General features: G+C 40.3%; 2 protein-coding genes across 7 annotated transcripts in view; one reads left to right on the plus strand and one right to left on the minus strand.

Moving 5' to 3' along the window:
* Positions 1-1,781, minus strand: part of ATP6V1C1 (ATPase H+ transporting V1 subunit C1) — a 136,834-nt gene extending 135,053 nt beyond the window's left edge. Inside the window, exon 1 of the mRNA XM_054692048.1 lies at positions 1,550-1,781. The gene's annotated coding sequence lies outside the window, so the exon portion shown is untranslated. The remainder of the gene's footprint in view (positions 1-1,549) is intronic.
* The window catches only part of AZIN1 (antizyme inhibitor 1), a 29,986-nt gene continuing 10,612 nt past the window's right edge, over positions 1,552-20,925 (plus strand). For 2 of the 6 annotated variants that reach the window (XM_037503047.2, XM_054692046.1), the window contains exons 1-6: positions 1,552-1,931; positions 6,461-6,598; positions 13,453-13,598; positions 17,940-18,137; positions 20,000-20,173; positions 20,678-20,850. In XM_037503047.2, the coding sequence (XP_037358944.1) occupies positions 18,036-18,137; positions 20,000-20,173; positions 20,678-20,850 (449 nt within the window). In that variant the 5' untranslated portion in view covers positions 1,552-1,931; positions 6,461-6,598; positions 13,453-13,598; positions 17,940-18,035. Of the gene's footprint in view, positions 1,932-2,753; positions 2,882-6,460; positions 6,599-13,452; positions 13,599-17,939; positions 18,138-19,999; positions 20,174-20,677; positions 20,851-20,925 lie in introns of those variants that run through there. The other 4 variants (XM_054692045.1, XM_037503037.1, XM_054692044.1 and 1 more) reach the window with 4 other exon arrangements.

The following is a 20,925-nucleotide window of genomic DNA, read 5'->3' on the forward strand; positions in this document are numbered from 1 at the left end:
GGTAAGTTTTCATTCTTGATCTCACCGAAATCTACCTTTTTAATCTCATTACAACAGCAAGAAAATCCACTCAGTTCTCTCATTTCTCCTTCATTTCAGTGCCTTTTCTCATTTGTTTCCCTGGCCTGGAATATCTGCTCTTACAATCTGTATCTTTCCTCGGAAGCCTTTCTCTCACTTAGCTGCAATCATTTCCTCCTTTGCTAAATTCATGTGGCATTTTGTTTGTCTGTCAACAATTTAGTTATTTTGTGTCGTTGTCTTATTTCCCCTGCTAGATTGTAAGCAAGATTTCAAGTGTATTCATCTCCAGCCTGCCTCTCTCCACCAGGGGGTCTAGTGAAGTGCTTTGCTTATAAATGTTCTGAATCAAAAAAGAATTCTTAAGGAGAGAAAAGAGAAAGGCAGGCTTTATGGAAAAACAAAATCAGGAAATTTCGCTACTCCCGATTTCCATCTAAAAGCTTCATCCAAGAGCCCACATTTCAGCAAGGCTACCTTGGCACTCAGAAAGGTTCTCTGTTCCTTCTCCATTTTATGACTAACCACAGTGCTTGCTTGCAAAGTAAAATAAGAGAAGGGAAGAACGAAAGAAACCAGGTGAGGGTCTTAACCTCAAAGACCTTATGGGGTGTGTCAATACAGATTTCACTTGCGCAGTGGAGTCTTGAGTTGCAAGACATTAGCACGGGAGGACTCAGGGTTTCTGCCAGTGCAAAGACATTTAAAACCAGAAGAATAAATTAAAAGTTATGCAGGTCGCCATAGGTCGGTCAGTTAAAAAAAAAAACTTTGTTATGGAGTGGTGAAATTAAAAGATGGCGAAAAAGAGACCTTTGTCATTAGCAAGCCCCTCCAACACCGGTCCCTCAAGAGCAAGGGCTGTGTCTGACTACACCGAGAAGCCTTTATTAAAAGAAGACGCAAAAGTCACAATTCCGAATGCATCATATTACAACGTCCGGGCACTGGGGGCCTTTTCACGGCGTCCCGGGGCTCGGTTAGACCCCGACACCGGGCCGACCCGTCGGGGTCCTTGGAACCGCGCTTGCTTAAGGGCGCGCCGCACCCCCCGGGGCCGGCGCCTGCCCGGGGGAGGCAGTCCCCAGGCGCAGCCTACACAAAGCCGAGTGCTCTGGAGGAGGCGACGCTCTGGCGAAGGCGCCACCGTCCCCCGCTGCGCCCTTTCGGGGCGCCACAAGCATCTCCTGCCCGCGGACCCGCATCGCGCCCGGCGCCCCGGCAGCCACACGCCCGGGTCCAGCTCTCGCCGCGCAGGGCCGGCCCCGGCTTGACCACGGCTGCCGGGGGCCCGGCGCGGCCTCGCTCCTCACCCGGCCCGCCCACGCCCCCTTCGGCGCGAGGGCGGGGAGCACCAGCCCGCTGGGGTCACCCCGCCCTGCCCCGCCTCCTCCGCTCCCTGCGGTCGTCCCCGGGTCTCTTCCGCCCTCCCCCCGCCCCCAGCGCCCCGGGCCCCGGCCCGGCCCCGCCCCGCCCCGCTCGCGCGGCGGCCCGACCGGCTGTGACGTCAGCGGCCCCGCCCCCTCACCTTAAATACGGGCGTCGCCGGCGCCGCCTCCCCACACTCTCGGGTTCTCCGCTCCGCTGCGCCGTTTCCATTTTCCGCCTTTTCCGTCTCTTCTCCTCCTTTCTCGCTCCTCTGCCCTGCGGTGTGACGAGGCCGAATCCTCTCCCGACCCCGGCCGCGCCCGCCTCCTTTTCCTCGCGCGCTCGTCCTATTTCTCCCTCCGGCCGCCGCCGCCACTGCTGCACAGCTGGTGTCGGGGCCGCGCTTTTCACCCCACGTCGTCCCCGCAGCCTATGGCCCAGGCCGCCTTGGGTATTTCTGCTCAAGGTAACCACATCCCTCTTTAAAAATTCCGCCGAAAAAGAGAAGACGCTTTACCCGACTCTTTGGGCCGTTATCTCACGTGAGTACCGACCCGGGGGCGCGGGCGGGGCCGGGGCGTGGGGCGGCCTCGAGGGGCGGCCGGGCACCTCCCGGCTGGGCCCCGCCGCCCGCCCGCCCGGCCGGCCGGCGTCCCCGCGCGCCCCGCGGCCGGCCGCCCGCCTCGAACATGGCGGCCGGCGGCGTGGATGGCGGCGGCCGGTGCCTCCGGGGGCGGCGGCGGCGTGGCGGGCCGGGGCGGCTCCCGCCGCGCCGCCGGGCCCGGCCGCCGCGGAGGGCGAGGGGGCGTGTGCGCGCGGGGCCGCGCGGGCCTCGCCGCCGGGGGTCGCCGTCCCTGCCCGCGGCGCGCGGCGCCCGCCCGCTCCCGTGGTGCTTTGCTGTTTCCGGGGAGGGGGCCGGCCCGGTCCTGAGGGGCCTCGGTCCCGCGGCCCCGGCCCGCGGCGGCGCCGCGCTTTGGCCCGCGGGCGGCGCGACGGGCCGCAACGGCCGGAGCCTGCGGTTATGAATGGAGCGCGGGGCGGGCCCGGCGCCGGCGCCTGTGACAGCTGCCCGAGGAGGCCGGGTCTCGCGGGGTGCGGGGAGGGCGGGCCCCCCCTGGCGGGGGAAAGTGGACGCCGCTCCGGGCCTGGTGGCGGGGAAGCCCCGGTGTCAGGTAGCGAGCGAGAGGCCTTTGGCCCTTTCTGGAAGCCTCGGGCGGCTGCCCCGCCCCCTGCGGCGCTGCTGATTGGGCCGCGTCGCCTTCACTCACCCGCGTCGCCTCCTGCGGCCTGAGGATTAGTCACCGCGGCTGGGCTCGCCGGGCCGCGCCGCGGGGCCCGGGGACGGCGGGCGGCCCGGCGGCTGATCGTGTCGGTGGCGGCTGCCGGCGGTTCCTGGTGGTGACGTGTTTCCACTCTGACTCAGGCTGGATCCTGAACGTGTGTTTCTCAGGCTGAACGGCCGGTTCGGAAACGTGACATGGTCAGTTCTCAGGTTCGAACTGGATTTGTGGGTGACCTGGCGTTGGGGACGCCCCGCCGTGTTTCCACCGCCGAGGCCGCAGCCGGGACGGGCGCTGGAGGACTCACTCTCAGGGGACGGCCGGGAGAGGTCGATGCGGACTCCTTGGCTGGGATCACCAGCTTTTCGGGCAGGGCCCTAATAAGTCTTTTATTTTACAAATAGACGAGCTTGCAGATGTCGGTCATGACAACAAATAAAGCCGAGTGGTTTACTTGCTAGGAACGGTGGACTCCCGTTGATGATAGGTGATACAAATGCGGTAGTTAAGTAATTAGTGTCTCTGCGTCCCCCCCGCCGCGTTTAGTTTATAAATTTTAGTCCGTTTTATTTTTCCAATTCTTTCAGAGTTAGTTGGAGATTCCAACTTAAGTGTATACATGTCATTAAATAGCTTCGTACAATTATTTAAAAATTTGAGGGGGTGAAATTCACTTAAGAATAAAATGCCAAAGCTTAAGTATACTATTTGATGAGTTTGACAAAAATACAACTGTACGGTTCAAACTTGCATCAAGATTTTTTACAACATTTACATCAACACAGGAATTCTCTTGCCTTTTCATATACCACCCCCACCCCCCATAGAAGCCATCACGCTTCTGATTTCTTTTAAACCATGGAATAGTTTCGACTATTCTAGAACTTACATATAAGTGGACTTATTCCGTAGGCATTCTTTTGTATAAAAGTCATTGTTTTTTTTAAGATTTATTTATGCATACAAGAGCTGGGGCACAGGCCAGAGATGCGGGGGGGGGGGGGGGTGAGAGGATCCACCAGAGACAGAGTGGGGAACAAAACAGGCAGGATGACTGAAATACACTCCTGAGGGGAGCAGTGGGTGAGACAGGAGGGGTATGCTGCACCATGTTGGTAGCTTCCTGGCCTGCTGGAAATTGAACTCATGCTGCAGAGGCTTTGGCTTGCTTCACAGTGCAGTGCTTAACCCCTTGCGCCACCAGGGAGGCCATAAAAGTCATCTTTAAACAGCATGTTTGATCCATGGTGCATTTGTTGTTAATTTTTATTACTGAAGAGTACTCCATTGTATCATTACTTTGCCTTTTTTTTAAAATAAACTTTATTATGAAGTACTACATTTACAGCAAAGTTAGAGATAGTAGAGTTACTGCATACTTCTCACCCAGTTTATCTTTTTACTAACATTAACATTTTTATAGTATGTCAAAACTAAGAAACCAAACTTCGGTACATTATAACTAAGCACCCCAGATTTTCTTTAGATTGTGCCAGTTTTCTCTAAACTCTTTCTGTTCCAGTTGTCATATCTCTGATCTGTGACAGTTTCTCAGTCTTACCTTGTTTCTGTGGTCTTGACTATCTCGAGGTCAGATAGCCAGTAGAATGTCCCCAGAGCTGGTATTTTTCCCCCCCATGATTTAGACTGGTTTTGGGGGGCTAAATAACAGAAATTTTAAAGGTCATCGGTAGAGGCCATGTAAATTGTTCAGAGAACTACTGATAATTTTGGGATACCTAGTTTTTGGTTAATTAATCTCAAAGTGATGGGAGGTTGTTAGTTTCCCTTCTTACTGGCCTGCTGCTGATTCAGTCAAGTCCAGTTTTTCTTGTGCTATTTTCCGATATGTTGTAGCAAGATATTCTCTTCAAACTACTGGAGAGCTTGATTGCAACATTGTGTACATGATCTACCTGATTTACACACACCATTCTAAATGAGAATAGTTTCCTTTTCTGTACTTTCTCATTTTCATTTAACCTCTCATGGTTATCATACAGATAAACACTGTATCCTGTATGTAAATCGGCTACTCCTATTACTGCTATAATATGTATTTTTCCACCTTTAAAGCCTTCATTCCCTACTGCCTTGTTGGATGGAAATGTTTTAGAGATGGTGCTGAAGAACATTCTTGAAGGTCTGAAGTTTAATGCCCTTGGCATTTCAGATCTCTGCTCTTAAGTTGCATTAAGCAGCAAAACAGCTTTAGTTATAAAGTAGGGAAAAAATGAAAATATCTCACCCAGGATAGTTACCCTATTCCTTAGGATAATTGAGACTAAATTTTCCACGCATGGGTCAACTTTTTGTTAAATTTTTAAATTTATTGTGGTGTGGAAATAATCAGAACCTTTGTTTTGGAGTATGTTATTTGAAATCTTGTAAGATTATGTTCACTGTTTCATGTTAGTATGGTTTCTTGCCTTGTCCATAAATATCACAGAGAATGTTCTTGAGTAGCTTTCCCCTAGCTGATTGAAAGAAAATTTTACCTCAGTCCTGGTTGAGATGAAATATGCTTTAGATAAGCAATAGGTGTGTGCAAAAATCTCTTAAGATTCTTGATCTTATTCTACTTGCATAACTTTTCTGGTTCGCTTATCACTTTTTCTAGCAAATACTTTTGTGTTGCTTAAAAATAGGAACTACTAAACTACAAAAAAAGTATAGATATAGTGATATATGCCTTAGAGAGGTGATAGGTCCTTCCAAACTACAGTAGGTAATAACCATTTCCAAAGCATATTTAGCACATTTTGTGATGTGTGTAATTTGTCAAACACTTTTGGTTTCATATGTTCAGTGGTGACTTCAGTCTAGATAGATTAGGTATGAGGTAGTAAACCTTAAGAGGTAACTTGCCCAATATATAGGGCAATTCTCAAAAGTTATTTCATATACATATATGATGTATTAGCTAATTCATTAATTTCCGTTCCGTTTTTTTAAAGATTTATTTATTTATGCGTACAAGAGCTGGGGTACAGACCAGAGATGAGGGGTGTGAGAGGATCCACCAGAGACAGAGTGGGGAACAGAACAGGCAGACTGACTGAAATACACTGCTGGGGAGTGCTTGGGAGCAGCGGGCAAGACAGGAGAGGTCTGCCTCGCCATGTGGGTTGCTCCTCAGCCAGCCGGCTGTGGATTGCTTCATAGTGTGGTGCTTAACCCCTTGCGCCACCAGGGAGGCCCTCCTTTTTGTTATATAGTGTAGGATTTTATTCTTGGAGCTAAGAAGAACTTGAGAAAAAAAAGTATTTTGAGTAGTTTTCAGACTATTAGATGATGGCAAAACATTATACAAATAAAGTCTTATATACACATGTTGTTAAGGAAGCTTGGACATTTTCAATTTTTGGGGTCATTTAGAAATTTGGGTTTTAGTGGACTAAGAAGAGCAACAATGAAATTAGACAAATACTGGAAACTGAGTAGCTAGATAAAACAACTTGGTAAGATGACCATGACAAGTCATGGTCTATGAATTTGTATGTAGTACAGCAATTTGGAAATGCTTACTATATTAAAAAAAAAATAGTCAATACTATGGTAAACTCTTTGAAAACATCATTTAGTGTAATGTGACGTTAATGAAACTATTAAAATAAAGCTTGATTCCATGGTTATATTTTATTTTTTTAATATTTTATATAATTCTTAAACCATTTTTCATTTTTGCACAATGTAAGCATTTTCATTTTAAATCACTTTAACCTGCTTGAGGCACAACCTGACTTTTTTTTTTTTTTTTTTAAACATGACACTGCTTTCTCTTTCTTTAGGGCGAACTTTCTGACCAAGTATACAACTACCCAGAGGGCCTAGGAGAAGTGCTGTACAGAGAGCAGTTCGACTTCAACGCTGAGCCACCTTGGGAACCTAGCTGATGATAGGGGGGTTCCATCTCCTAACTTGTCCATGTAAGTAGTTTAACGTGGGGGCAGGGAAGGGCATCTTGTAAAATTTGAAGTAGAGTTCTTATTGCTAAGTCTTTTCAAAGCTTGCAATTGTATTCCAAGAATGCAGTGACTCTTGACGCTCTCTTTAAAAGCTCTAAAATTAAGGCTTTACTGTTGTAGGTATGCTGATTAGGTAGTATACTATGAGTGGATCACTTAAAATTTATTTTGAATACATAGCAAGTATTACTGAGGTACTAAAGGCTAAATTTCAGGAAATGTGTTTAGTTGAGGTTTTAATAAAAGACAGAGAGGGTTTTTTGTTGTTTTAATGTATGGGCAGTAATTTACCACAGCAGCCTTTTTAACTTGGTGGATTCATATATTGGGACTTTTATTGGGGGTGGGTGACAGATTTTAAAATAGAGCAAAGATTTTCCATTCCAATTACTGAAGCTGTACCTCAGAACATGAGATATGAGAAGTGAATGAATACTTGTTTTTCTAGGTAAAAGCATCCTGCCAGACACAATATGATTTGCCAAGTTTATATTTTTTCATAAAGCAAAATATTATACTTAGCTCATGGGTGAGTTGATAGATGTATGTCTCCCAACTTGCCACTTTCAAACAGATTTTTGAGGTAGTTTTGACTATTCTTGATTTTTCTAATGGGTGCATTTCACTTTAGATTTAAGCCTCTATGCAGAATGTAATTCCATAGTAAACTATGGTGAATTAATTTGCATTTGTGCTATAAGATTTATGTGGTTTTTAAAATTATTACCTATAGATTTCTTGCTATTGAACTTTGGGTTTTATTGAGATTTATTTATTTTAAAAAGATTTATTTATGCATACAAGAACTGGGGTATAAGCCAGAGGTGGGGGGGGGGGTGAGAGGATTCACCAGAGACAGAGAGGGGAACTGAACAGGCAGATGTACTGAAATATACTGCTGAGAGGAACAGCGGGCAAGCCAGGAGAGGTCTGCTGCATCATGTGGGTATCTCCCTGGCTTGGAATCGAACTCATGCTGCAGTGGCTACGGATAGCTTCATAGGCTATGTCTTAACCCCTTGTGCCACCAGGGAGGCCCATTTGTTGAAGTTTATTAAGCAGATTCTATATAAGTTAAAATGCTTGTTCTAAATAATTGGATTTCTTGAAGCTCAGCTGACTTAAGAACCTTAATGGAGGGTTTCTTATACTGGCTTTCTCTCCTACCTATTATGAATCAGCTATAAAGTTAAAGTTGAAATACAGCCCTAAACTGATAAAGTGCTGTCTCTCTTTTGAGTGTTATCATCCTTTTTTAATGCCGTGTGGTCTTTGGGACAGAGCAGCAGAAATGGAGAGTCTCAGCCCCACTCAAACCTGAATCAGAATCTTCATTTTAAACCACGTGGTTTCTTAGTGCATATTAGAAAAGTACTGTTGCTGCCCTCTTTGTACCTAGTCAGTTACTTAAGTTGTGTTAGCCATCTGTTCTACTTCCAACATACTTGATACTGTCTCCCAAGATGACTTACAGGGGTGCGGTCTGCTTGACATCATAGTTGTGAATAAATTCTAAGATGGCAATTTAAGAATGGGCTTCATGTTTTAAAGAAAATCTAATTAAAGTTTAACTTTTAGTTCAAGTCTCTTGCTTTAATGGAAACTTAATTTTGTTTTCTATTTCGTTTCTAGTGATGTTTCCTCTTAGATCTGAGAGACTATCAGTGAAACTAGTACATTACTAAATGATTCTACTGAATGAGAGGAAATAAGTATTTAGAATAATATTGGAATATCCTGTGTGTGGTCCCCATGTCCCCTTACCCCTGAAGTGAGGGGATAGAGGTAGCCCAGAATGCACTAAAAATATTTCGTAAATATGACCTAAACTAATGGAGAACAAAAACTTGATCCAAATCTGAGCTGATTTGAGGCTATTTTTCCTTTACCTACCCTAAATTTTGCTGCAGAAATATTGTGATAACTAGATGTTGACTCATGTTTTTCTTGAGTTACTTAATAATCATTAAGTATATGTACTATACTATCTTTCAAAAATGTGAGAAAAATCTGAATTCAGAAAGATGTCTGACTCCAAAGGTTTCTTTAATGGAATTAGTAAAATGGCAAGAAAGAAGTCTATATTTTGGAAATGTCCTTGGATATCAATAGCCATTGGCTGTACTAGACATAGACATTTTGAGATCTGTGATAAATTACTATTTGAAACTTCTATTTAGAATACTGGAAGTCATTAAAGGACTTAAAGAACTGGTCTCTGTGGGAAATTACAAAGCATGTAGTTACATGAACTCTATTTAAACTATGTTTTATACACCAAGATTTCTGTGCAGGTGGTCTAAGCTCTAGAATTTGGTTTCAGAATAAGATTTTAAATCAGGTAATCATCAGAATTTTGAGATACAACTATATCATTTTGATAGTTCTAAATAATAGTTATAAATAACTAGCATAGATAACAAGTAATATTTTGACATAGTCTTAAGTATTTGGAAACTTTGGCTTTTCACATAATTTTTTCTCAAAAACTTAACAGCATTTTATATATAATTGTAATATGTGAGCATTGGGAAAAAAAAGTCAGCATTTTTATGCCAGTATCTCAGATTAATGAAAGACCACTAATTGTGGGAAAGTTCGTGTGTGGGAACTTCACAAAAACATCACGACTTTAAATATTCATGGTCTGTCCTGATTGTTACTATTTATATATGCCTAATGCTAACTGCCCTACCTAAAATTTGGAATTGTTTTAACTAGGAGAAGAAAATATTTTGTATGAAATGACTAGTGCTTTTTTCTCATGATCACTGTTAGTAGACAATGCAGGTTTCTAACTCATGCAAAAAAGTTTTAGTTTTGGTAATTTAAAGATACTGTGATCCAAATTCAACAAAACATTCATTAATGATTGACAGATTAGGGAACCAATTTTTAAGTATATAGCTCCTTGGCATGCATAGATTGGTACTTAAAATGGCTCTCTACTTCTATAAAGGAGCAGAAAAGTATTCTTCTTAATTTTTTTTTTTAAGATTATTTATGCATATAAGAGCTGGGGTACAGGCCAGAGATGCGAGGGGTGAGAAGATTCACTGGAGACAGAGTGGGGAACAGAACAGGCAGACTGAAATACACTGGTGAGGGGAGCAGCGGGTGACTGAGGGGAGCAGCAGGCGAGACAGAAGAGGTCTGCTGTACCGTGTGTGTTGCTCCCTGGCTGGCCAGGGATGGAACTCGTGCTGCAGAGGCTTTGGATTGCTTCATAGTGCGGTGCTTAACCCCCTGTGCTACCAGGGAGGCCCAAAGGAGCAGAAAAGTATTCTGTACAAGTATGTTCATCCATAAAACAATTTTGGGGATAGAGTATTCTTTCAGTCTTTCTAGGAGGGCCAAAAAGATTGGATTGCAGTATATACCCATTTTTTTTTTTTTTAAGATTTATTTATTTATTTATTTATTTATTTATTTATTTATGTGTTCATACAAGCACTGGGTACAGTCAGAAGCGCGGGAGGGTGAGAGAATCCACCAGAGCCAGAAGCAGAGCAGGCAGAAGGACCGAAGGACACTGCTGAGGGGAGCAGCGGGCGGCAGGAGAGGTCTGTGCACCATGTGGGACCCTCGCCCGGCGGCCGGGGATCGAACCGGCGCTGCAGAGCCTGTGGGCAGCTTCGCAGCCCAGCGCTCAACCGCTGCACCACCAGGGGAGGCCCATATACCCATTTTTTAAAGTGAATGGTTGTTGGCATTTATGTCAGGATAGTTGAGCTGAGATAATTCATAGTGATTCCTTATCTATGTGTTCTGTTACATTCCCTCCCCGGTCTTATTTCAGAGTTTTTGGACTTTAGAGTTTTCCCCTCCTTCAAAAAAAATCCAAAAACAAAAAACCACCCAAAAACATTTTGGGACACTTAATTTCAATTAGGAGTAAATAAGGAATTACATAAATTATGTTCATTGTATTTTATAAATTGTAAAGTCTAAGTAAGTGGTGACTGCTGTTCTGGCCTGGCCGTTGTTCAAAGAAGTCTCAGGGAGCTATTGCAAATGAAGTGCTCTTGTATACTGGAAAGGCCTAGGGAACATAGTTTTGTTTTTTGGTTGTTTGATTTTTAAATTTTTTTTATCTACTTCTTATATCATTTTTCATTTTTGCACAATGTATGCATTTTCATCTTGTAGGGAACATAGTTTTGTCCTTTACCTCCAGTTCTGGGTTCTCCATGCACACTTGAGCAATTTGTCACAAGCTAGCTGAACCATCCTTTAATCCAAAAAAATGTGGAAAACATGGCACAAATAGGAAATATTTACACAACATAATGTTAGAAAAAATTAAATTAGGCTGGTGAAGTTTAACCTGCCCAGGTCATCCCCAGCCATCATGAGGCCTTTAAATGTCTGTAACTAACTTGCAACAGGAACCAAAATAACAAACTCTTAGTGGAATACTGAATTCTAAACTTTGTACCTTTACTTCATTATTTTATGTGAGCATACATTTCAAGTCTTTTCATGACTTGTTGCCTTTGTTCCTTTACTGTCTGGTTTTATAAACTTACAAATTGATTTTCTGTTTACTTTGAGCAGTTACTGGATTTAGGTTTTTTCCACCTGGTTGTGTATCCTTAGAAGTGTAAACATTTCTTAATGAAAACAAATTTCTCTAGACCTACTCTATTTAGTACTGTAGCCATTAACCAGATAGCTATTTAAATTTAAAAAATTAAAGCTTAACATTTAAAATTCAGTTCCTTGGCATGATCTACATTTTGAATGCTTGGGGAAGCTATATACGGCTAATGGCTTGTTTTGCACAGTGATTAAAAAAAACATTTCAATCATCACAGATAATTCTATTATGTAACATTGTTTAGGATAATTGTTATTGTGAATGTGTCATTAGCCATAGTCATTTTAAAACATTAATAAGAATTATATGAATACATGTTCTTTTTTTCTTCCTCCATTTTGTCTAATAAAAAAGTTAACTGTAGGAACTTCTGGTTTATATATTCTAATTGAACTCTTTAGTTTCCAGACGTGTTTATGTTAAATGTGTAAATTCAGGTTTTTTTTTGTTTTTTGTTTTTTTTGGTTTTTTTTTTTTGTTTTTTTAGTAAGTGTGGTAACTTACTAGTTCATCCTTTAGGTTCAGCATAATCAGCATTTTAATATTTGGAATGACCAAAAGCAGAATGGAATATCTGAGTATGTTCAACATGGACATTCTAACAAAACAACCCCCAAATAATCCTCAGAAGAGCTCATGAAGAGCTTCTCTAGGTCAATAAGAAAAAAGTGAAAAATATACTAGGAAAATGAGCAAAAGACATTAAAAAAAAAACATTTTTAGTAACCGCAGTTCCACTCCCAGATATGTGGCCCTAGCACTCTAGACTATAGAATTTAAACTGCTAGTCACAAGATTAAATAAATGCAAAGGCGCACACATCTATCTGCATGGATGAGTTAGAACTATAAAGGTGAGCAAAAAATATAAATCATGATAGAAAAACAATGGTCTCCATATGTATTTCAAAGTTTGTAAAGCCAATATTTTGGGGGCACATAGAAGAATCAAACAATAATAAAATGATGATTAGAAAAGTGAATGCTTACTCTAGGGAAGATGTGTAGGGGCTTCTAAGCTTTATTTCTTAAGCTGGTGTTAGCTGCAGTGACTGTATCACCCCCTTTTTATATATAAAATGAGTTTTTCTGTTAGGGAGGTGGCAATGAGATCTTCCCTAAGGCAGCCAAAAGGAATAATTAAGTTCCTTTATTTAAAGGGTTTTTTCCCCTATGCTGTATTGGGAAAGCCGGAAATAATGGGTTACATACAGTTTTACTTTTTACATTAGTTACCTTAAATGTTACTATGTATTTTTACCAGAAGGAATTTAAGTATTTTATTTTGGTGCAGTGTTTCCTGTTGTATCACAAGCACTTCACATCATATATTCAAAACATTTTCAAGGTAGCCTAATTTTGTCTATTCCACATGCAAAAATAATTGGCATGAAAATCATGTATTTTGTTTTCTCATTTAGATGTATTTGATTTTATTGTGGAGCATTTCATTGGACAACCTTTACACAGGTGCTTCCCAGTTAGTCTCTTGGGTTCCTATCCTTCAAGATGCCCTATCTCCCCATTATATCTCCAGTTCTTGTTCTTGTCTGTTTTCCAACATAATTCTTCACCTTTAATGTTCTTGCTCTAGAGTTGCTCAGATTTTTCAGCCTCATGACCTGGCAAGTAAACTTAGAGTACTTATTGCTGTTAGCAGCTTTCCTTTTACTGCACTGAAACAACCTGTCCTGATTGTTCTCAGTTCTCAATGTAGGCTGTTGTTATTTATCACTTACTTTTGGGTCCTTATGGCAAAAGTTTACATGGTCTTTTGATCATCATGCAGTTTATTGGAACTTAGCAGTTCCAGTAAGTAGCTTCCAGGAACTACTTCTTTTAGTGGTGCAAAACCTGCCTACTCCAGGCCTCTCATCTATAGTGCTAATGTCGTCCTTCAGAAGGTTCTCATTCCTCTGGCCAATTATTTCTAAAGGTACTCTGTGGTAAGTAACATTTTTGTTTGAGATAGAATGCAGAGGATCTGTAAGTTGAGAAACAGGCTTCAAATGCCTGTTTTGTTTTTTAAAGGTAGAAATGCACCTGGGCTTCTTTAGAGTAACAGTAGTGTAAATTTCAAAATATCCCAGTTTTTCATTTTTAATGAGTGAAAGTCCTTTTAGAAGAGTGGTTGATATGTTGAGGTTGGGTTTCCTGCTTTAGATGTCTCTGAAACAATACTCTCAACCTTTCAGCTCTCCCTGTTCTACTTCCAGGGAGGTCTTCACTTCAGAAACCCAAGACTCATATTCATCCAGCTTGGTGTCAAGTGGGCTGTTGCTGCCAGAATTATCTTGTGATTATTTGAGAGATGTATCAGTTTCTTCTGAAGTACAATCAACTGTAGAAGCCTTTGTAGCAGGTGTGTAACAAGGCAAGTGCCCAGCTGCTGCGGCCACTGCTTTTGGCGCTTCCCTCTCGGTGAACATGAGGACTCAACAGCCTCATGAAAGGCTCCAGGGAGCAGTGTGCAGTGCTTTGGAGACTTGTTTCTTTGGCAGCTCCTCATGAAAAATGTATTATTAGAAAACATCAATGGAAGGTGTAAATAAGGAATGTCAAACATTTTTCTTCCTGGCTACAGTGTCCAGAAGGGAAATTACTTAATGAAATTAGTGTTATGATTATAACAATTGTATTAGTGTAAAATAACCTGCTTCTCTCATCATATGCTCACAAAGTGTTTGTAAAGCTACCTTAAAGGCTCTTTTGAATAGAGAAGAATTCCAAATGTCTATTTTAAAAATAAAATTTAGCCCTTTTATTAAAACTAAAATTACTCTTAAACTCTAAAGCATTTTGGAGAGAATCTGAAGTTCATATTATAGGATAGCTTTTCTAAAGTTCAAATAATTCCAATGTCTAGCAATAATAGTTGGTCCATAATGTGTAGGAGTCAGTAAATCAGCCATTTTTCATTTATAAACAAATCATAATAACTTGGTGTAGTGTCTGTTAATTATACTCAGGATTGTATGTTTGGGAAAAGTTTGACATCTGTTCCTATTGAGTCTACATTCTTAATGGAGAAGTTCCTGGAAATTCCCATAGTGTTTAAAATTGAGGTAGATTAACTTAGGTGGATCTGGCTTACACTACAAACCCTGCTTGCCCTCAACCCAACCCACCCTACGCACACTTTGAGTCTGCCTCCCTAGAACATGCTGTGTGTCAGATTTTTGGTTAAATATATCAAAATAAACCTATCCTTAGTCACCTATGTAAGCTGTTTCAATTCTTCAAAGTATTTGGCTTCTAAGTGACATTCATTTGAACAAAGGATTTGTTGTCTCAGAAAACCTTCCTCTTTTGGAGGGTCTTTGTGTTTTGTAGGTTTTTTAGAGGAATTGGTTTTTCCTTGGCATAGCTTCTTGCTTTTAACAGTGATGGTTGAGCTTTGCATTTATATGTAGGTCATTTATTGTACCAAGGTTTTGAAGTTCTTTTACAAATGTGAATGACAAATCTACCTACCTACCAACCAGGTTTTTCAATATAACTACCAGGGAGTTCATTGTGGTCACCACCACTCATAAGTTTAAGAATGCCCCATTCTCAGAGTTGTAAAGTCCTTTGTCCATGTGATTGAGCATCTACTCTGGGCTGTGACTTACAGGAACCTGAAAAAAACTTCAGGTAACATCTAAAAAGATAAGGTGAGGTAGAATATATTTAAAAATTTTGAAGTCTTAGATCCCACATTTACTACCTTTTGTCTATCAATATATACCTCCCTGTTTTTAATCGGCTATTTTGCTGAAATTCTCAGTATAATTAAAGAAATCAAATAATCATACATATACCACATCTAATTTAGTCAGTTCAAGTGTGTTGGTCTCTTAACTTTTTATTTTTATTTTGCTATAAAGCAGATGTAGTTTATTCCATCAGGGTCCTTTTGTGATCAACTAGGGATTGGTAAACTAGCCCTATGTTTACTTCTGAAGCGAGAGTTCCATTTCAATGATGATAATATAGGAACTCCCAGCGCATTTTATTCTCTTTTTGGAGCAGGGCATGCTTTCCAGTATTTTTATTCATATTTTTGGTACTATTTCTCAGTCATTTTAGTTTCTCTAAATGGCTCAGTTAATGTTTGTGTAATCTATAGTGACAGAAAGCCAGATCAGTGGTTGTCTGCGGTGAAATTGGATTTACTGCAAAGGGGACACAAAGGAGCTTTGTTATACACAGGTGTGTGCATTTGTCAAAGTGGGTACATGTTACGTATATTATTGAAGAGGTAGAGGAAAAAGGAAAAGAAATTTCAGATTTGGGTGTATTTATCTGAGAATTAGACGAGATTCAGAGGGAAAGCAAGATAAAATGTAAAAATCAGCCATGAAGAAAGGTTGAAATACTGTGAGTAGACATGATAGGATGTTTTCATATCACATGTGAATAAATTTAAAAGTGTATTTAAACTATGGAATTATATACATCTTGAGAAGTGATTAGTTGATTCTGGAGGTGTGATAAAACTGTCAAGCTGGTCTATGTTGGATTTCCAAAAGGGGAGGGAAAGGGTCTCTTGGACTTTTCTAGGGATGGGGGGCAGGGGGTAGATGCTGAGGAGACAGGTTTTTTTGTTCTAAGTATAATTTGATGATCAGCATCTCTATAGCCTAATTAGACCTGTGCCTCAGTGTCTTTACCTATAAAATGGAGAGGGGGTGGAGGTGATAGTACCATCATTGTGGTTTTAAGGGATAAAAAAATTAATAGAATTAAAATTATGAAGTATTTAGAGTAGTGCCCGGAACACTGTTAAAAAGGTGTTTGCTATTAGATTTAAGATAGTTTAATAAGCAGTGAAAGTGTATAGTTTGAAAATAGTTAGAAAATTGCTTTTCTCCCTGTCAGTATACAATCCTAGAAAAATCTCTGAAGAATGTGGGCATTCAGCAGGTAAGATTGGTGGGAGTGGACCTGATGTTCAAGTACCAAGGCAATGTTAGAGGCAATCTGTCCTTTCTCTCAGCGTTCAAATAAAATTTATCTTGTCTTGCCTTTAAAAGCTGCACCTTTTCACTTGGTAACATTTGCCTGTGGTGGTCCATAGTCAAAAACCTAGGGTCGTCAAGTAAATACATAGAGAGTATGCTTAGGAGTCTCATGAACTATTAGGCTAAATATTTTTATTACATTTTGGGTTTTTTCCCCTTTGATTGTAATAACTGAAGACTTTTGATGAAAAGATTTGGGGTGTTAAATGTAACAGGATGTCCCTAACTTACTCTTTAAGACTTTTTAGCCTTTACCTTTTCTGTATCTTCTAGTGTATAGTTGAATACCTCCTTAAAAATGTTTCAGGTGGAGTTATTCTTTAAATAAAAGTATCTTCATGTTTACTTTCCGGGCACTGATTTACATTAGTTATAGTATAACAGGCCACAAATTTGACTTGGTTATGGCAGCCAGAAAAAACCTGACAGATCAGTGTAGTGTGTCCCTTCTTCGGAGGAGAGCTTTGTGGTCTGAGAGAAGGAAAACTTACTGAACTGATCAGAGAGGTTGCATTTAGTCTGACATTGACACCCTTTTAAAAATCAGAGTTTTCAGTGAATGGTTTAAGGATGTACAGATACCTAACTTATACCTAGCTTCAAGTATGATAGCTTTGTGACGTTTCTTACACTTGGCAACTTAATTTTAGCTCTTACTCTGGGCCAACATTTTTAAGCGCGTGTTTTTATTCATGTGCTGTGGGTTGGGTTTTGTTATGTTTTACAACTTTTTGAGGAAATAGGTCAGAGAAATTGACCTAGGGCTGCACAGCTATTAAATGACACAGCCTAGGCTAAAGTTTAGTAATGTTTTCATCAAATCCATCTTACTTCATTAGAGACCACATTGCTACCTTGATATAACTAATAACATTTTAGCTTGAGGTCTGACCTAGGCAGTCCTAGGTAGCAAAGCTACAGATTGTCCCCTAAAGTTGCCCATTCTATTACTTAAGCTACTGTAAATCACTTACTCTAGAACTTTGCTTAGAAGTAACTTACTGTAATTACCCAGTGACAGGCTATGTTACATTGCTAGTGGTATATTTTAATTTCCTGTATGCATATACTTATCTCACTAGCATCCTTTACTTAAAAATGAGTAAAATTTATGTGTTGTGGGATAACTAGAAAACAAAGATAATACATACTTGAGTCTGCAACTCTGTAAGATGACTGTTTTGACTGGTAGTAAGTTGTGTGCTTGTGTTTATTAATTTCTCAAGAATTTATGTCATTGAACTTGTTTTTTTAAATGCATAAAAACACATTCACTTAGGGGCCTCCCTGGTGGCGCAAGGGGTTGAGTGCAGCGCTGTGAAGCTGTCTGCAGCCTTGATCCCCCGCCCTGGAGCTACCCACATGGCGCAGAGACCTGTCTTACCCGCTGCTCCCCTCAGCAGTGTACTTCGGTCCGTCTGCCTGTTTTGTTCCCTGCTGTCTCTGGTGAATCTTCTCTCCTCCCACACCTCTGGCCTGTACCCCAGTTCTTGTAATCATAAATAAATAAATCTTTTTTTAAAAAAAAACACATTTCACTTAAAATGGCACTGAAGGATATTAATCATCCAGCGTTTCTGAAAATGTTAAGTGATCGTACAGATTCCTGTCTAAATCAGGCATTTACCATGTTTAAGAACTCATTAAATATAACTAGTACAATAATACAGACTTTGACATAATTTCTATTTTGACAGTTTGTTGCATATTCTAAGGACCCAGACATAAGGCTTGGCAGCCCGTCTCTTGTTTTTCCTGGTTTATGACTTTCGGCTTTGTGGAATACGGCTGAGATGAAAGGATTTATTGATGATGCAAACTACTCCGTTGGCCTGTTGGATGAAGGAACAAACCTTGGAAATGTTATTGATAACTATGTTTATGAACATACCCTGGTAAGTGTTTCATTTCACATATTCAGGCTATTTATAAACTTACGAATTCTGAAATTCAGTTCTTTGTTTCCAGTATATTAATGTGATGAGAGTATTTTGTCAGAAACTAGTTTTCTGGGTTGTCTTTACAAACACCTCCCATTCCCCTGAGTTGTGATGAGGTTTTCTTTTTAGCCCAAACCAAACTTTTTAAAAGTGTTTTCTAACAGCCTTTTTCTGTGTTTTAGGACTGGCTCTTTGTACAGTTTTCTTGATGCATTGTCAGTGACCCTCCTAATCAACATTTCTTACTCATTTTCCTCAACTTCAGTAGATCATTTATGTTGAGAATTTGGTAATTTATGCTGAATGTCCTACCCCATGTTAACTATTATAAAATAATATTTACTGCTACTTAAGATCTCATATCTACATTTCGTGCTTACTGATAGAATTATTTTTATTACCTTATTGACAGACTTTGTTTCTTTATTGAAACCAATTTTCTATATCCCCCAAGCTTGTGGAAGAATTGTTTTCAAGTTACTGACGTATGCTAACACAATACCAAAATACTTTCTTTCTCCTTTTCCTGACCTTTGCACACATTTTCAAGTCTCCCCACATTCCAGCAAAAATTTTCTCTTCCTCTGCTATCAGAATTCTTGGGGAAAAAAAATTGCTTCACCATACTGCTCAATCCACTCTACAGCCAAGCTATTTTGGAAACCTAGTTGAAAGTATGGTGACCTCTTAATCACTTTTCCTGTACTCTTCCTAACTCACAAATGATCTTTGAAATCCTTATTTCATCCATTCTTGTCCCACAATCTAATTATCCCATATTTAGTAACATTTAGTAAGGATTACTACTCAACCCTATTCTCTCTAGCAGTCTCATATAATTATATGGCTCATGGGTGGTTACAACTGAGTATCTTGGGGGGTTTTGTGTGTATCCAGAACATTAGGGGTGGCTTGTCTTGCAAGGACGGGATAGCTTCAGTACAGCTGTCTTGTATCTGCCACACATAACCCATAATTTCCAGTCATGTTATTTGCTGGTCAGTGTGTGTTCCAGGAATGTGGATTAAAGAGTAGAAGACAGTAACATCTAGATGGATTTTCAGATAATATTTGAATGTTATGTATTCTGAATAAAATTTTTATCCGCCATCTGATTTGCACTCTGGTTGATGCATAGACATCTCTGTCCTCCTGGAGTAGCCACAATTTTATCATTATAGGTCTCTCCCAAATCTGTAATTAAAGCCAGATATCTTTTGAGTCTGAAGAATCCTTACTTGTGTTTATCTGACTTTTGATTTACCTCTTTTTTAAACTTTGCCATCTCTGCACACAGACCACTTTGTTTCCTTATAAATGGATTCCCAGTGTAGCTGCTTCCTTGCTTTACCACCTTGTCTCTAGTTGTAATTCATAATGGATATATATAATATAAATAATATATAGGCATGCTTTGTGTAATATTCCTGATTCTACCGCTGTGTTAGGAAATTAGATCCTGGACTGTTTTAAACAGTGGCAGAAAGCATGGAAGGCAATAGTAGATCTACTTCCCATCAATTCCCCAAAAGTAACAATAAGAAAATTCTAAAATAATGTAAATGATGTAATTTTTAAAAATCAAAGTAGGTAATATTTTATATGCTGGTGTAGTAGAGTGAAAAATCAACTTTAAAAAGTAACACACATATTTTGACTGTCCTTTTGTCTGATCCAGCCTTTATTTTTAACAAGCTGTAAATGTAATGTATATGTATTTTGGCTTGTTTGTGAAGGAAAGGGGAATTTTTTTCCTACTTGTTATACTATAATTTTAATAGTTTGTTGTGTTTTCCTTTTTTTCATAACCACAATAGACAGGGAAAAAAGCATTTTTTGTGGGAGATCTTGGGAAGATTGTGAAGAAACACAGTCAGTGGCAGAATGTAGTGGCTCAGATAAAGCCTTTCTACATGGTAAAGTGCAACTCCACTCCAGCTGTACTTGAGATTTTGGCAGCTCTTGGAACTGGATTTGCTTGTTCCAATAAAGTAAGTATTTTTCAGAATTTTGTCACTAACTGGCAGCATTTCAAAATTCACCTTTAACTTTTGGTTACCCACAGTCATAGGAGAAAAATTGTAGGGAGGTTTCGCTTTTGGGTTGGTTTTTAAACATGTTTAAATTAGCAGACTAAACCTGGAAATTACACACTTTACTAAGTATACCAGTGAAAGTTTCAGTGAGATGAGATTTTTGAAAAGCTTTGTCTTTTAATCATTTTGTTCCTCTTCTTAGGTTAAAGCTAACTAAATAGACCAAGTTACTTCTGATGACAGAAAAATAGTAATCTAAACTACGAGATTTCTCTCGTGGGAATTCTATCCTTTTAAAAGTTTTTAACACAGTAGCATAGTAACAAGCATTGCTAGAGTATGAACCATGACATCATGTAATCCTAATTTAATCTCATAATTTGAATTTAAAGAATAAAACAAAGCAGTCATTCAGTAAAAAAACACAATTGCGATTTGCCTTGTAAATTGTTTTTACAGACTGAGATGGCTTTAGTGCAAGAATTGGGTGTATCTCCAGAAAACATCATTTACATAAGTCCTTGCAAGCAAGTGTCTCAGATAAAGTATGCAGCAAAAGTTGGAGTGAATATCATGACATGTGACAATGAAATCGAATTGAAGAAAATTGCACGTAATCACCCAAATGCCAAGTAAGTGTAAAACTACATGGAAACATTTTCATTGCCAAGGATTTGGGTTTGTCTTTCTCTTAGTTGCTCAGGATT

The sequence above is a fragment of the Talpa occidentalis genome, unplaced genomic scaffold (assembly GCF_014898055.3).
Source record: "Talpa occidentalis isolate TD23 unplaced genomic scaffold, MPIMG_talOcc4v2.1, whole genome shotgun sequence".
Taxonomy (NCBI): domain Eukaryota; kingdom Metazoa; phylum Chordata; class Mammalia; order Eulipotyphla; family Talpidae; genus Talpa; species Talpa occidentalis.